This window comes from Strix aluco, chromosome 4 (genome assembly GCF_031877795.1).
Source record: "Strix aluco isolate bStrAlu1 chromosome 4, bStrAlu1.hap1, whole genome shotgun sequence".
NCBI lineage: Eukaryota > Metazoa > Chordata > Aves > Strigiformes > Strigidae > Strix > Strix aluco.
This window is the reverse complement of record NC_133934.1, coordinates 118,480,904-118,498,763: the sequence shown is the minus strand read 5'-3', so window position 1 is coordinate 118,498,763 and position 17,860 is coordinate 118,480,904. Positions and strand designations below refer to the sequence as shown.

The 17,860-nt window shown below is 40.3% G+C and overlaps 1 protein-coding gene across 6 annotated transcripts in view; it reads right to left on the bottom strand.

Annotated features, from left to right (window-relative positions):
- Positions 1–10,269: 10,269 nt before the first annotated feature.
- Positions 10,270–17,860, bottom strand: part of WDR25 (WD repeat domain 25) — a 70,494-nt gene continuing 62,903 nt past the window's right edge. For all 6 annotated transcript variants that reach the window (XM_074825113.1, XM_074825117.1, XM_074825112.1 and 3 more), the window contains 3 exons: positions 14,316–14,486; positions 11,939–12,079; positions 10,270–11,553 (listed from right to left, as the gene is read on the bottom strand). In XM_074825113.1, the coding sequence (XP_074681214.1) occupies positions 11,332–11,553; positions 11,939–12,079; positions 14,316–14,486 (534 nt within the window). In that variant the 3' untranslated portion in view covers positions 10,270–11,331. The remainder of the gene's footprint in view (positions 11,554–11,938; positions 12,080–14,315; positions 14,487–17,860) is intronic.

Sequence of the window (17,860 nt, the reverse complement as noted above, 5' to 3'; positions counted from 1 at the left end):
TCCTGAAAATGGTAGTACAATACAAAAGTGCATAGCAGTTTGCTTTCATTCTCCAAATGCTAGGTTTTTTCTGTTTCCCAGCATTTCTGCAAAGGGACAGTTTTGTCACTGGCTTAGATGGGCCAAAGACCAACCTCTTGGTTAAAGGTGTTTGTCGTGGTTTGAGCTCAGAGGGCAACTGAGCACCATGCAGACACTCACTCCCTCCTTCCCCCATAGTGCTGGGAAGGAGGAAAGCAAAAGATCCAGGAAATTGAGATAAGGATGAAGAGGGATGATGGCACCCTTTAAGGCCGGGGTAAAAAACAGAATCATTAGGGAAAGAAAAAAGAACATAAAATTTAATACAGACACTAACAACAACAACATGTAACAGACAGAAAAGGACCGTGACAAGCATTACCACATCTTGAAAACTCCTTCCCTTATCCCTCCCTTTTTCCCAGGCTCAGCTTTGCCCCTGGTATCTCTACATCCTGTCCCCCAAGTGGCACAGGGGGCAGGGAATGGGGGGTGCAGTCAGTGTCACTGCTTCTTCCACCTCGGGAGGGGGTAACTTCTGGCATTTCTCCCCCATTCCAGCACAGTGCCCCTCTCACAGGAGACAGTCCTCCACAAACCAGCTCCGACATGAGTCACTCCCATGGGTGTGTGGGTCACCCCTGCGTGCTGCAGTCCTCCCAGCGCTGAACTACAACAGCAGAGGCTTCTTCCCAGAGGGTCCTGGCCTTTTTCAGGCACAGCCATTCGAGTTGGCATGGGGCCCCCCACATGCCACAAATCGGCATCTGCTCCACCAGTGACCTCCATGGGTGGCAGCGGGGCGGCCCTGCCATCTCACCACGGGATACAGGGGAGTCTCTGCTCCGGCGCACCTCCCCCCCTTCCTCCTCCGGTCTTCCACTCACCTTGGTGTTCACACAGATGTTCTCACAACTTCTCCTCACAACTCCCACAACTCCTCCCAGGTTCCCCTTCTTAAATATGTTATCACAGAGGCGCAGATAATTGGCTCGGCCTTGGTGCAAAGGAAGGTCCAACTTGGAGCTGAGGGAGCTTTGAGAAACTTCTCACAGGGCCACTGCTGTAGCCCCTTCCCCTGCTACCAAAAACCCCTGTCACTTACTCAAACCCAGGACAGTGTTGTAAGTAAATAGCTCACTGCTTGCCTATGCTTTGGGATCCTGTAGACTACATGACTAATGAGGATTACCAACGCCAGCAAGACCTCTCTGCAACTGCACATGCACATGTGCCAAATGTTTAGTCCAGGGCCTGCGTATCCTTTGAAAATATCCGCTACCAAATCCTCCAAAACCCTGTAACAGCAATTTCCAAAGTACAGCTTGAGAAATCCTATACAAATACAGCAGAGAGACTTTCAATTATAAACACCTTCAACCAGCCCAGTGAAGACTGTTTCCCCTGTAGCAGCTACAAGGAGATCTCAGCTGCCTGAGGATGCAGGGGAGTGCTGAGCACTTAAAGGTATCAGGCTTTTTGGAGCAAAAATCATGTCCACTGCACCTTCCAGCCTCCTCTGGTTCCCCCTTCCCTCCACAGGGCTCTGCACGATGGCAGGGAGCCATGCAAGAGCTGTCTGTTTCAGGGATGACACATTGCTCAGACAGAGCTGGGTCTCTGCTGTTAAGAGGACACTGCTTTGGCACACAGTCTTCCAGCACAAGGGACTTGAAATGAAATCCCACAGTTGGGGGTCTCCTACGAAGTAAGAGAGAAGTAGCAAGCGCATTATGCATTTCACAGTCTGATGCCTTCTCATGTGAAGTGGTCCTCTGCAAGCAAGACTTCAGGACCTCCTGTTCTATACCCAATCTAATAAAAAGAACATGTTTTTTACCTTTACAATGTGTTACAGGGAGAAAGCAGAAGATGTGCAAGCCTAACATCTATCAAAGAGGTATTAAAGAGAAGCTTTATCATCGCACTGGTTTCCCATACCGTAACACTAGAAAATGTTCCTAAACAGCTGCCTGGATGACAGCCCGTTCTGAAGGCTAGTTTCTGGAAAACTACACACCACACCTAGATGAACAGAAGGAATTTTTTTCATGTATGTCTTTTTCACAAATCATCATGTTATTTGGTTGATGAAGAATGGCATTCAAAACAGAGACCAACAATGCCACTGTTGTGTTGATACGTACTTAATAACTTCCCAGATACAGCCACTACCACCACACCACAACTACTACCACCAGATAAAATTGATGGCTGAAAGTCTTCCAACATCAGGTTTCTTTGTGGCTGTGCCCATGACAGGAAGGGTGCATCACAGGCATTCAACCATGCAGTAGTCCCTGTCCCGAGGAGCTGTTAAGGACCGACAAGCAGAGAAATAATAGAAGCAGAGGGAAAAAATAGCAAGAAAACATGGGGCAATTTAAAACAATTCATGAGATATTTGGCAGAAGTTATATTTAAAAGCAGAAAGAAGAGGTTTGTGTAGGAGCTTGTGAGGGTTAGACCTGTGCAGTGACGTTGCATGGAAGCCTGTATTGGAATTCCTGTTGAGTCATCTATGACAGCAACTTCAGCATGGCTGGGACGGTGCCCCATGTGAACGTAAAAATAAATCACCCAGATAATGTAGTAACACTTCAAATGTACTTAATCGTCATGAATTTTTCTCACAGAGATTTAGTCGTACTTGCTCAAAAGGGAATGATTGTTGAATTTGAAATGTAAGCATTCAGAGAGCAAATTAATGTCTAATTCTGAATGCTAAAAGTAAAAACAGAGCTATCAATTTCAGGAGTAAATGATGAGTCCTTACATTATGAAGAAAAATAACATCCCTCTAGAAAATATCTGAAGAGTCCATTGATATTTTTGCCATAATATACTCAAATTACCGCCAAAATATTCCTCTGACAAGTTCTCTTACGAAACTGTTTTGTATTCCCTCATACAGTTACCACCTTCCAAGATCTCAGGTTCAGGAATAATTAATGCAATACCAATGAGAATTTATTAAACTAGAGGAGTTTGGTGGAAAGTTAAGTACAGATAGGCTTCCTAACTTGAATAAAAACGCTACCATCAGATCTCAGTGCAGATTGTGAAGAATATGATTTCTCTCAAAGGTCTCCCTTGACAGATACCTAAGTAAAAGGCAGTTCAAAACACACTGAAAAGGTCAATATCCTCTTTTTTTTTTTTTTTTTTGACTGCAGTCCCCATGGGAATGTTTCAGCATCCTTTAAAATGCATGAGAAATGGGAGGGTAGAGAAAAGGGGAAGGAAAGGAAGTCATCTCAGGGCTACCTGCTATTTCTTCCTGTAGCAACATAACATGAAAAGAAGAGGAACAGAAGAGCAAGTGCCAAGGACCAGACCCACCAAACAGTCATATTGCAACAGGAGAGTAGGAGTTTTCATATGGCGGAACACCAGTTCCAAAGGTCACTTTGCAAGTCAAGTATTTGTATGAGCACATCCAAATGTGCACAAAGGATTTTTTTATTAATGACCCGTAAGTACTGGCCAAAATGCAAGCATTTAAGCCAAGGATTGTGTTTTGCTCAGGTCCTGGTGACATTTTTATTTTGTAAAAAAGGACACATTTTTTTGTTATTCCACTGTCATTTAATTCATCTGCACCAAAGAGAGCATTCAACTTAATATAAGCAATTGCAAAAGAGGAGAAATTGTCGATTCCCACAGAGAAACATTGTCAGACTTCGCACTTGCAAACCTCCCTCTCCCTGAAGGGCATTCAAAATGGACCAAATAGCAAAAATCCCTAAAGGTGCATAACTAATGTGGTAGTTCAGCTAGTATGTTGAAAAACAAGAAAAACATATATACATCATTAATAAAAAGATTATTAAAAATTGCACTTCTGAAATAGAGACCAGAGGACCAAATGTAAATTATATCAGATGCTGGAATCCCAAAAGTATTGTTTTTATTTTAATAATACAATGTCTCCACTGCCTTCTCTGTAAAACTCTCAAAATGCCAATGACCCAAGGAAGTACACAGCTTCTCAGGTGAATTTTGCAATTTGCCTGGTGCTGAAGTAGCCATGACCAAACTGCTATAGCAGTGTCAGAGTTTACTAATTGCAAACTAATGTGCTGCAGGCTCGTCCTGTAAGCACAGCCACAAACTTCTGGCAAATTTGTCTTTTATAGATATAGGTGCAGTACAGGCCAAAGAAAATTCTCGGCTCTGGCTAGCATGGCAATGCAGCCTGAGCAAGCAACACCAGCTGAGAGGCAGATTTATCAGCTAGAGGCTTTCACCAGTCTACTGCAGCTCCACAGCTCTACCAAGGTCATAGGATGAGTGCAGCAAGGTTTGTCCATCTGAAAAGGACCGTGGAGTTACCCCCAGCTGTAGTAGCTCAGGTCGCTCTGCACTCCAGCCAGCCTGCTGCTGGGAGGCAGTGCTCAGCTGGCACATACTTCCCCAGCTTCAGATTTCAGACTGCACAGGCCCAGCCTGCTCAAGCTTTCCCAACAGTCATCCTCTTGGCCAAGGGCACAACAGGTCTTTCACTAGCAGACACTGCTTGTGAAAGCTGAAGGTTTTCCCAGAACTAGATCATCCTGCCCATATTTGCCCTCACTTTCACAGCCAGGCCGGCTCCTTTCCCTGATACAGCCGTGCTGTGTACACTTCCGTGAATAGTGCTAAGCTCTTCACACCTCCTTCTCATGTTCTGTGATTAGCCCCATCCATTCTTCTCTGCTCTCATCTCGCCTTTCTCTTCTTCTCTTATGCTATTTTTCACCTGACATTGCTGCTCATCCTCCAAGCACATTCTCCCTTTTCCTTCTAATCTCCTATTCTGCAAAGCTTTCACAGTTTGTGCTTCTTACTACGTGCTGCCACCCTTCCCTCCCGCTCCAGGTGGGCATCTCTGAAGGAAATTATGCACATGCTCAATGTAAGTGCTACATAAAAGTATTGCAGAATTGAGTCTTGGACTATGTAGGATTTTGGGGGCTTGGTATTAGTCTTTGTTTTATGACCTGATATAAAAATGGTGCCTGATTTAAAAAAAGGGGGGGGAATTTCTGTATATATTCAGATCTGTACATACTACACATTCTATGGAGAGTATGCAATGACTCGGATATCTTTTTACATTAGGGTGTGATTCACGTGAGTACTCACCAATACCTATTTAGTTTCTGAGGCATTAAAAATTAGGAGAGAACCCAACCTGAAGAGAGTTTGAGATTAGCACCAGTGAACTGAACAGAGATGTTACTTCCTTTGTACTTGTAGAAGGAACCCCATGTCTTTCTCCCTCATGAGTATTAAAATCTCCTAGGAATTTGTTTTAAAAAATCTCATATATTTGATGTTTGAGAAAAGCAAAGATCTGTAGATGAGTTTTTGGATATAATTAAGATTTCAATTCATTGCTTTTGCCCAGATTCAGAGGACACATATCTGGTCAAAATATTATCTGTTTGAGGTTGCAACAAAGAAACATTAGTCCATGTCATGTCTACAGTTCACAGATTCCATGTTTTATATTAATGGTATAATAAGCATTTTCATTTTTGTACTACGAACAGTACATGATTTGAAAAGGTTTCTGCATTTCAAGTAATTGTATGTATTAAAACAAATAGCAAAGATGTGCAAATTAACCATTGAGACTAGCTGGGGCTAATGGATCTTTTATCTTTACTTATAAGAAATTATCTTCAGAAACAAGAAGAGCTTGCCTTAGCAAGGATAAATTAAGCAAGAAAAGGGAAAGAAAGAAAGAATCAAAATAACTCATTTGCTTTATAAGGTATGACATTCTTTACCTAATATTGAACTTAAACAATTTCCTAGGCACCTTGAGGTGGAAGGGCTCTGGAATTTACCTATATCATTTAATGGCAAGGTAATGAAGGAGGTGGTTATGCAGTAAAACATGAAAAATAACACAGTTCATGTGTGAAGATATATCTAGATGATACTCTGAGGCAATTCGTTGCTACTTGCTTATAAGAGAGTGGTAACAAACTGAACACAAGAAAATTGCTTTCTCAAGGTAACCTAGTCTATACCAGGGATGGTACACTTATGCATAACTTGTTACAGAAATTGCTCTTTTAAGGACACACTTCAAACAATTTGTTAGTATAAATCTTACTCAGAGTTAGGAATGATACCTGAGTTTTGTGACTCAGATGATGGAAATTGGAGACAAATAGGTCTATGTGAAGCTGTCTGGACTGTAACTTCAGGCATTTTCAACCTTGGTGAACGTCAACCTTCTCCAAAGAGTTCCTGCAAGAGTTTTTAGGTTGATTTTAAGAGGCACTTATCCAAAATGGTGAAATTGTAGCGAGAATTACATCTGGATGAAGCTTTATAATTTATGTGTAATATCTAGGTACTTTCTGGTAGGCTTCTAAATAAACTTGTGTAGAATAATATCCAGGGACTGGGAAAGAGAGGTGAATAAGCTAAATTCCTTTAAACCTCCACCTAAAGGCAGCAAAAGGAGCCCTACTCCGATCTGGAGATCCACCATTCCCATTATAGACTAGGCTGCTCTGTCCCAACTAAAGAGTCATTCCACACACGTGGCAGAATTCATCAAGCTCTGGGCAGGGGCCAGCTTGTCTTACTACCACTGGAGATCAAGTGCTTTCTTTTCCCTTCATAAATTAATTTCCTGCATTTCCACTCTTTGAAGCATGAAAACAACAGATGTATGACCACTTTGCACACAGTCGTGAGTCATGAAGAGATAGGTAAGAAAGATATCAAAGGGGAAAGTGACAAAGATTCTTTGGAACTCCTGAGGCTACGTTTACATTAGCAAGTAGTAAGGTCCAACAAGAGTAAATTTGTAGAGTTTGTCTCAGTTCTGAAAATGCAGCATCTAACCTACTTGCATTTAGGGGGGTAGAAGATATTCTGAACTATCTCCAGTCTAGTCCCACCAGCTGGGACACGTTAAATATGGTCTTGGAGCACATCTCCTCATTTAGGTTCATTTGAAAGAAGCGCAGTTTGTGCACTCTGTGAACCAAAGCATTGTAAGTGGCAATAACTGGGAGATTTTTTTTTGTTATTTTTTCCCAAAATGTGCACTCCTGACAGTCTGAAGCACTAATGTAGGTACAACTTGTAGGAGCAGCTATAACAGAAAGGATCTGCAAGATAGTAAAGCAGTAATCAAAGATAGAAAGAGAAATAGACAGAAGAGAGGCTAAGGAGGGGAGAATCTCCAAAAGTAATAAACCTCATTAAAACTGGAAAACAGAGAAAGGCAAGAACAGAGTGCAAAGTGCTCTGGGATTTCTGGCTACCTTTCTAATGACAGCTGTAATGAAAGCCTGAAAACCACAAGTCAGAGCACAGCCAAATGAAATTTATTGAAGAGAAGATGAATTTAAATGAAGAGGACAAGTTGCTGAAGCAAGGACAGGAAAACTGAAAATTAAATGGTGAGGATGTGAGCCATGGCTAGGAGGAGCTGGGATTAAGAGGACAAGATGAAGGTTAACCAAAGAAAGCAGAGCAAATATTTTCAGTTGAATGCAGTCCAAACCCATATATCAGGATAACGGGAAATTTGAGATCACATGATTTTTTTGATCTTCCTGTTTTGTTCCCTTCTGCCATAGTCTTGTAGCTTTACATTTGCCTGTTCCCTACGGAAAGAGTCATCCCACTGTAATACCATACCTTATTTTTGTGATTAGACCTATAGTTGAAATACAGAGTGACTCACCAACAGTATTTCAGCTGAGTGAACACAATGATTCTAATAACTGTCTGCTAATTAGCAGGTTTTTGAGATAAAGACAGTTGAATAGCTTGCATCCTCTGGCACCCCAAATTAATAACGCTCCAGTAGCAAATAATAAAGTGGTAGAGATTGGCATTATTACTTTTTGGTACAGTACAAAATAGAGTAAAATGAATCTGGCTTGCTTATCTATGCAGCCTAGACCATTTCAAAATGCTGAAGATCTCTGCCTTGGCTCTAATATATGATGCCCTAGAGAACTCTATATAAAGCTAGAACTGCTCCTAAAGCAAGATTCAAAAATTTCTAGATTACACTTTTATGAATAAAATTAATTAACCAACAATTCATTACATTCTAAAAGCTTCATCTGACCATAATAATCCTTGTTTGCAGCCCAAACATTATTTGGTAATTGCAGAATGATGGAGCAATGTGGATATTTTTTGATTACAGTTCATTACATAAGATTACAAGGAAGAATTCGTCTTTGAATCATAATGAAAACTTAATTGACACCACTATTCTAAAATATTTCCAATGATTAAATTTCAGTCTGTGTCTTAATCAGTTTTATATTAGAAAGAGATTTTAACAAGATAATGCTGTGAACACAATTTCATTGCATTACAAAACCATTGGCTGGATCTCATAAGTAATTAAAACTCCAGCCATCTTAGAAATCTGACACAAATGCAATTCTAATTTTAATGTTCTTTAAGATTATACACTTTCAAGTTTCTTTTATTTTTCTCTACTATCTTTAATCAAATTTAAGCTTTTTCCTCCACCCGCCTCTGAATAGTCTAAAATCTATACTTGCAAGATAATTTCAGGAGGGACAAATGCAAGACACCAGAAGCCACCTCAGGACATAAGTTAAACTTAAGCAACTTAACTTAAGCAATATGGGCAATATTACAAAATGCAGTTATTTTTCTACGCAGTATGTGCAATGTTTCCCAAAGACTGCTCTCTCAGACCTTCCACTCTATCCAGAGGTGCTCTCAGCTGAGGCTGAACGGGTTGAGAGCGCATTCAGATATAGAGCAGTCTTCACATAAGATGGGGCCTCATCCAAGAAGGCATTTCTACCATGACCTCACATGCATTTCAGAGGCCTTTCTCAACACTGTGTTTAATACAATAACAGACAGATATCTCTTCTGGAGATACTAGGATGCATTGCACAACTACAGTGCTGCCCATCCTTCATATAGACACAACCGGTTGCCAGAGGTTTTAAAGTGGCGATAGCACATTTTGAACTGAAATACCTGGAGGGAAAGACACAGAGCCACCCTCTGAGAAAATGCCATGCAGTTGTGATTCAGCCTGCCCAGTGATAGGCTACTACTTTACTTTCAGCTGAACTCCTGACATTTATGAAGATCCCACAGCTTGAATTAGGAGTAACTCATCAAATCACCAAATCAGTTGTCATTTAAAGGGTCCAGGTGGCTTGTATGCTAGAGGCACAGTCAAGAGAAGTGCAAAATTCAGGCTCCCACCAAACAGGTGATTGCCAAACAAGGAAGCAAGAAATTAAGAACAGTCTGGAGGAAAAAAAAAAAAAAAAGTTACTTGCGCTACATTGCATGGTTCACTAAAATTTAATGCCCTTTGTTAAAACCCATCATAACTGTTGGTAAGATGAGTAAAACCACACAGCCACAATACCTTGGTCCAACCTCCAAACAATATAACCGTGGATCCACAGTCTTGGTACAGGCTTATTTCTTATTACAAGCTATATGGAACACAAACTACAAACCAATGCAGTACATTTTGGTCATTAGTTAATTAAAGTCTGCCATTTGCAAGAGCATTCTGAAGAATTTTCTCTGAAAAAGCTGTTTTAACTGAATATGTGAAAAATGGATAAAAACCCCTTTTATCTATGCCAATAAGAAAAAAAATAAAAGAATAAAAAGATGCTACAGAGGAAAAGTTGATATTATACATGATTTCTGGATTGCATGACAGAGACAATTTACTCAACAAAATTATCCCGTGTATGTTAAAATACCTTTATAGACTAATCAGACCAAACACAAGACAGGCTTATAGCCCTCACTGCAAGGTAGCACATATTTATATGGAGTCAAGGCTTGGAATATCTATGGTTTAGATATAAACATATTTTGTCAGTGACACACACAGAGGTATAAAATGAATAATAACTTCTAGAACCAAGCAATACAGGCGCAGGGAATGCAAATTGAAAATACCTTTACAAGCAATCTATGCATATGTAAATACAGAGTTATGGCCTAATGAATTTTCTATTTGCTGCAGAATAGCCCAGTTCCTGTCTGAATGTCAAAGAACATCCCCTACACTGAAAAGCATGATGGCAATTTTCTGTGTCTAAGTGAGATCAAGAAGCATGGAGAAATGCATGTGTGTTCACAATAAATTAGGGTAGTATATTAATTGTTTTCCCCCCAAGTATCAATTCAATGATAGTCTTGAGTACTAACTTGTCAAGAATAACAGGAATAAAATAGTGAAATACAGACACCATGTATAAAAAAATGTTTATTTTTTTCACTAAAAATATTTACACATGGTTTTCCTTTCTTTATGTACAGTCATAAATGTAAGTTCAAAACCCAAGCTTAAACATTGGGATTTCAACACAAATTTATTAACTTCAAAATTAGCTTCAAGTTATCTGGCATACCTTTCCCTGGAACTCTCAGAAGGCATTTTACAATAAGTTGAGCTGGTAACAGCTACTCATTTCCAAAAGAAGTAGTCCCACCTGCCCTGCAATATTCCCCTTTCTTGTGCGTAGAGGCTGTTTTGCTTTGAACTACACTATTGTTTGTCTAACTCTTCACTGGCTACATTAGGGAGCTAAACGAGTGAAAACTAGTTTAAAGTAGTGAAAAAAAAAAAAAATCCCAGGAAGATCAAATAGGCATTAATTGATCTGAACATCATCCTCTGTTAAATATGTCCTCTCCAACTTTTGGTGAGGACGAGACAAAACATTGCACCAGGGAGGTTTAGATTGGATGTCAGGAAAAATTTCTTCACCGAAAGGACTGTCAAGCATTGGAACAGGCTGCCCAGAGAAGCGGTTGAGTCACCTTCCCTGGAGGTATTTAAAAGACGTGTAGATGTGGCACTTAGGGACATGGTTTAGTGGAGGACTTGGCAGTATTAGGTTTATGGCTGGACTCGACGATTTTAAAGGTCTTTTCCAACCTAAATGATTCTATGATAAAGCCTGATTTAAGAAATCTGCATTGAAAAGCTACATAAAAAGAACAATAATTTTCTTAAATGTAGCTACTCGAACCAGGGTGGGGCTAGACGAGCACCAGAAGATTGACACAAAAGGGGCAGAAATTTGTCACCAGGGCTGAGGGAGAGAGTAAGACCACTTCTTTGCTCAGCAGCTAATCACAAAACCATTTTAACTCCATTATGAAAGCATACACTTAAAGGTCATAGAAGAAAAGACAACAGTCTCTCCTGCTTACAACACATCACAACAAAATTTCTCATTGCATACCATGGTTTATTTCCTACACCTTTGACAGACTAACAGGAGACATCCTAAAAACTAACTCTGCTTGTTATTGCCAGATCTTGATTTCTCCAGCCCAATCACATGTTGCAAGGAGCGATGGCAAGACTGGGTGAAATATTGCACTCACACAAGCTTCTTTATGTGCAGACAAAGTGCGAATAATCCTAGCAGTATGATAGTTGTAGAAAAACACTTTGCCATCTGAACTTCCTGTCACCAAAAGCGTTCCATCTGGAGAAAATTCACAGCCCACTGCAAATCCTTCCACCTGTGAAAATCAGTAACAGTGTAACTCCTGATGATGATTAGAACAGTTCATTGTGATATACTGAAAATGAATATAGTATGAAAAATAATTTTATCTTTAAATAAATATACACTAAGGACTTCTCCAGGTGTTTATTAACACACAGCTATAACACAAACTTATTTAATCAAGCTATTAAGTATTCATAAAGTCTTCTAATAGCTATTTTCTTCAGAGTGCATATGATTCAAAATAGACTGGCACACGGGAAAGCAAATGAAGCCAATTAGTATCTATCACTGATTTATAATCAAACACTATTAGCAGACACATTAAAAAGCGCAGGTACTTCGCTATCTATCTTCCTGCTAGACTTGGATACTAAGTTCCCAGTGAAGAAGGATACCTTATGTCCTTCGTATCTTTTCTTTTTGTTGATTCGGTAAGGTCGCTGGGCAGAAAACAAAGCCATGTAGTTCCCGTTCGTCTGAGCAACAAACATAGACTCTTTTGGGTGCAGAGTCAGGCTTGGGCAAGTGTAACGCTCCTGAAAATAATTTTAAAGAAAGTTTTCTTGTATGAAAGAAAGGATTTGTTCAAATGATTCAGGTTATCTATTAACATATTTGAAAGACCATAAAAGGCAAGGTATACATAAGTCATCTTCACAGTATACATTATATAAAGATACTTAACTCGTTACAATCCACTGAAAGTCTTACACCAAGAGAAATATTAAATCAAATCTCTAATTTCCTAGATACTGACCCAAGTCCCATTTCCCTCTGAACCATAATTATACTGCAGAACAGCTGCAGAAAGGTAACTCCAACCTGATGCTACTCAGTCATCCTCTTCCTGCTCAAGGAAAACTGAAGTTTGAATGTGAAAGTGAATCCTCTTCTCCCATATCCCTTCCTCCACAGCCATACTGTGCCTTCCATGCTACCTTTTAGCAGCTCTCAAAATCCTTCATTCTTTCAGTTCGAGCCACACTGACAGGAATAGAAATCACACCATTTAAACAGACACCATTCCCCACCCCATTATTACAAAAAATAAATTTAAAAAAAGGGATCATTATTAGCCTACTAAATCAGAAGTTCCTTATGACAGTGATTTGCCAAGTAGACTGCTGCGGGCTGTAAATTCGTAAATATCTACAAAAATTAGTAACACTTATCTTTACTCTAGTGTTTCTATTTAAGGCTGAATTAAAATTACTTTCAAAGCTCTGTACGGTGACTGCATCAGAAATCAACTGCTCTCACAAGGTTTCACCCAGGTCCAAACCTTAGGTTTCAGCCTAACCTAAAGACATGGTGCTGAATTTTGATGTCATGAATACAAATTAAGAGATCTTTGGCTGTAGGATGCATCTGCATGTGAAGGACACCAGGCTGACAGTGTGGTTTAGAAGTGATGAACTGGGAAGGAAGTTCTGGGTATTGTAAGGTATTTGGTATGGAAACCAAAACAGGGTTAGGCAGCATGCCTGGTTAGGAGTGTGCTCTGCGGCAAATCACTGCCTGCTTCTGGCTCTAACAGAGAAACTGAGTCTAACAGTAAGGGATCAGAAAGCACAACACAATCTGCAGGAGCACTGTGCTGTTGTGCTGGGTATACTGTAGTAATGGGTTATTTCAGAGCTCTTAACTATTCATTTGTTAATGCAGACAAGTAATAGATCAAGTCCTGTTGGGATCTAATCTGGAGAGCTCAGGGGTTCTCTCCCACCTTGAAGGGTTCAAAGGTGAAATTCAGAAAATTGAAGCAGAGTTTCCAAAACCATCATCAAGTTTTGTTTATTCACAGTGCAGAAAAGGGGGAAAACAGTCCATTTCAGAGATGCTGTAGCTGTGAGAAGGTAAGTGGCGGGACGGGATTGGTTGGTTGATTGGCAAGGGATAAAGAGAAGTTGTTTGGTTTTTACTCCTTGATACTGACCGTGACTGGTCTGTACTTTAGATATTCACAGTTTGGGGTTTTTTTTTTCCTATTGCCTGTCCAAGATGTTGATAGATCCAGTATTGGACAAAGACATAACTGGAAATTAAAAACGAAACAATCCCATTAGATCATCATGTACATGTCCTTGTCAGTAGAGAACTGTTCATTTCAGCCAAAAAGCATGTATATACACAGGATATTAGACTTGGGTTTTCAAAAAAGACCCAGGGAGTTGGAATTATCTATTAACTTCCTTGGTAATCTCGTTTGAAGCTGTCAGCCTTTCTAGACAATTTAGTCCATTAAATATCTTGCCTGGATAGATTACTGAGAAAAATACTGAACCTGCACTGATAGAAGTAAATTTTGCCCCTGTGATTATGCTGTACTAGATATCTATATGCATGTATCAGGTTGCTATTACTATGTGAATATTAAACTAAATTTGCCAATAGCCCTCATTGCAGTTGATGAAAAATGTATGAAAAAGAGTGAGAAAAGAAACGTGGCACTATAGCAACTACTGCCATGCACCATTGGCAAGCTAGAATGACACTGCAGTGGCCTTGCCTAAATATAGCTTAGATGTCAGTGCACGAGCACTGAAATGTAAATATTTTTAACTCAAGGAGACCTATCAGTCTTCAAGGTCATTTTTTAAGAATAAGTAGGTGTTTTTAAAATATAAAAATAAAGAAAGCCCTCAACTTACATTAAGAGCATTTTATACATCACACAATGATCTTACAGAAAATCAAAACCTTTTTTTTTACAATGCTAACAAGCATGAAATACTAAATCATCACCCAAACAATAGTAATTGTTAATCTTACATGAAAAATCTGATTGGAGATTTTCGCAGCACTTTGAAAGTCCCAAGCAATAATAGTACGATCAGCTGAGTCCCGGCTTACTGCATCTGTGCTTGTAAGAAATTCTCTTCCTTCGGGGAGAAAGAGTATATCCAATGTCTGTTGTACCGCAGCTTTGTACACTCTCAACAGCTAGTGGATAAAAAAGTTTGTTATTTTTTGACAGGTTAAAAGAACATGATAACCTATGTTTTCTCTCTGTATTAAGAACTATCTCCAACAAATTATATATTTTAAAATGTGGAAAAGTAAATAATTTTTAAATATTGAACTACTAGTGTATTAAATAGCTTGTTAATGCATGTAAAGAGTCCACACACAGGAAAATTAAATGAGATAAAGGAAAGCATCAGTTTGTACGATTCATATATTATATTTATATATAGATATTCTGTTATAAATTCCCAAAGAATTAAGAGTTAGATCCAGAAAGAGCTTTAGACAACACAATGTTGTGGTGCTTGGCCTCCATAAACTCCCTTCTATTTTATGAACTCTTCTGGATTCCTTAGAAGAGGCAGGGAATCTCTGGCAGCAGGCTGGCCAACTTGGATGAGGCAGGCTTTAAACTGAAGGACTCGGGGGACAGGGTCCAAAGTGGCAATGCTACGCCATTGCAACCAACCGGGGAATAAGCCAGGCCAACCAGAGCAGCAACAAATGTTTCTTAGCTGTCTCCCAAGATGAAAATCTGAAGAGCAACCACCTCAAATTTATGTACACCAAAGCACACAGCCTGGGGAACAAACAGGAGGAACTGGAGCTCCGTGCACAGTCAGGAAGTTATGATATCATAGGAATAACTGGGGACAACTCACATGACTGAAAGATTGCAATGGATGGCTATAGGCTGTTCTGTAAAGACAGGCAGCGAAGAAGAGAAGGAAGAGTCACACTCTATGTTAAGAAGAACCTTGAATGTATAGAAGTCAACTACAGCAATTGTGGCAGCTCTATTGAATGCCTCTGGGTCAAGATCAGAGGGGTCATCTCCAAGGGGGAATCTTACAGTAGGCATCTGCTACTGACCTCCAAACCAAGACAATAAGGCAAAAAAAGCAGTATTTGTCACTTAAGCAAGCTTCAGGTCAACAGAACCTGGTTCTTATGGGTGACTTCAACTACCCAGACATTTGTTGGAAGAACAATACAGCAAATGATGTGATGATACCAAACTGAGTGGGGAACTGAACATTTCAGAAGGGTAAGCCACTCTGCAGGAAGACCTGGATAGGGTGGAAGAGTGTGCTAGCAAGAACCTTATGAAGTTCAACAAGGACAAATGTAAGGTCTTGCACCTGGGAAAACATAATCCAGGAGTGCAGCACCGGCTGGGAATCTACCCAGCTGGGGAGAAGCTCTGTGGAAAGGGACCTGAGGATCCTGGTAGACAAGAAGCTCAATATGAATGAACAGTGTGCTGCTGCATCAAAGAAAGCCAACAGGATGTTGGGTTGTATCAACATGGGCATCACCAGGAGAGATAAAGAAGTCATTATCCCACTCTACTCAGTACTTGTCAGGCCACAGCTGGAATACTGTGTTCAGTTTTGGTCCCCACTATATAAAAAGATGTGGACAGGCTGGAGCGGGTCCAGAGGAGAGCCACAAAGATGATCAGAGGACTGGGAAGCCTGTCATGTGCGGAAAGGCTGAGAGAATTGGGTTTGTTCAGCCTAGAAAAGGCTTATGGGAGACCTTATCACCATGCTCCAGTATTTAAAGGATGGCTACAAAGAAGATGGAGACTCCCTTTTTACAAGGAGTCACATAGAAAAGACGAGGGGTAGTGGGTACAAGTTACTCCTGGGGAGATTCTGATTGGACACAGGAGGAAAATTTTTCACAATAAGAACAATCAGCCAGTGGAATAATCTTCCCAGGAAAGCAGTGGATTCCCCAACATTGGACACTTCTAAGATTCATCTGGACAGGGTGCTGGGCCATCATGTCTAGACCACGCTTTTGTGAGGAAAGATAAGACCAGAAGATCCTTGAGGTCTCTTCCAACCTGGTATTCTATGATTCTATGATTGAACTTGGAGCACTCTGAGGATCTCTCCTTCCTCCTTCCAGGAAACTTCAGAAGTGTAAGTTTTTGGTCTTTTTGTTCTCAAAACCTTCAGCTAGTTATAGAGCCAGGGAAAGGAAAGTAATTAGGTTAGTAGGGATTTGGAACTTACAGGTAATGAAAAGGACACAGCAAGAAGTAAGTATTCTTGTTGATCATTCTGGACTTAATTATAAATCACTGTTTATGACTGGCGATGTGTAAACTTGATGACTTAAGGCTCTCCCAGTCACATGCTGCTATGTGTCATTGCTTAACTTGCAAGTGGTGAGACCACAGTGTCAGGACCGTACGGCAAGCAAGCAAAGCTTGCATGCTCAGTCAGAAACTGCCTACAAGGTCAACATGGACACGCTCAGCAGAAGGGTACACTATTCACCCTGCAGAAGATAACTCAATCCCATTAAGGACTTGGTCTGACACCATCTCCTGGAAAAAGAAACCCATGCAGTTTGCTCTTTTAAAGTGCAGCCAGAGAGGGAGAGATGGAAGTGACAGGAGCGCTGCTGTCAAACAGTGCTTTAAGGACTCAGCCAGTATCCTGCCTTGGTCTATGGGGATTCAGTCCCACACCTCCCACCTCATCTTCCTACTGACTGTCCTGGCAAGAGGGAGTCTCTGCTGTTTCTGCTGAAGCAGAGGCTTTTTCTGTCACTCTGCTGAAAATGCAGGGCAGCAGGGAAAGAAAGAGTCGTCAATACTTCAAAGCATGTCTGGGCTCAAGAGTCAATAATGTGGCTCATCCACTAGTTCCCATCATGTAATTAATGCATATAAACAATCTCTAAAGAAGTTTGTGATGTAAAAGGAAATACCAAGGTTCTCAAATCTTCCCAAATCAAAAGCACCAGAGTTCTCAAATCTAGATCCTCTTTCAGGACTTATACCAAAGTGGGTTTGATCCATGCAGAAATAGGTCCTCAGCCACAGGATTCTGAATATTTTAACAGCCTGTGAGCTGGATCTTAAAAAGTAAGAGAGATTTTCAACTATTCTAAGGAATATATGAACAATTTCAACTTCCTTTCTTTCCACCTTTCTTCATGAAATTCTGCATCTATGTTGCCTATTTCGAATTTTGCAAAACAATACTTTTGCTTTCTTTTTTCTGATTTGCCTCCAGTGAAGAGAAACTTCAAGGCAAGTGGCCAGATCAAAGCAATCTATCTCTCTGAATACAGTGATACTTAAAACTAGAACACTAGAAGACTCCTAGTTATTAATATCTAAATCTCTCTCTCTCTCTCCAAGATAGCTAAAACAGCAGCCTGCACTTCCAACAGGGTGTTCAGAGGTTGGTCCTTCTTCTAACATCACTAGAAAAACCAACAGAGCAGAGAAGGTGCTTGAAGTATTACACTGAAACGGTTCCCAACTGTGAGGCATTTCAGTGCCTACCTTATACACCTAACATAGCACATGACTACTGACTTCA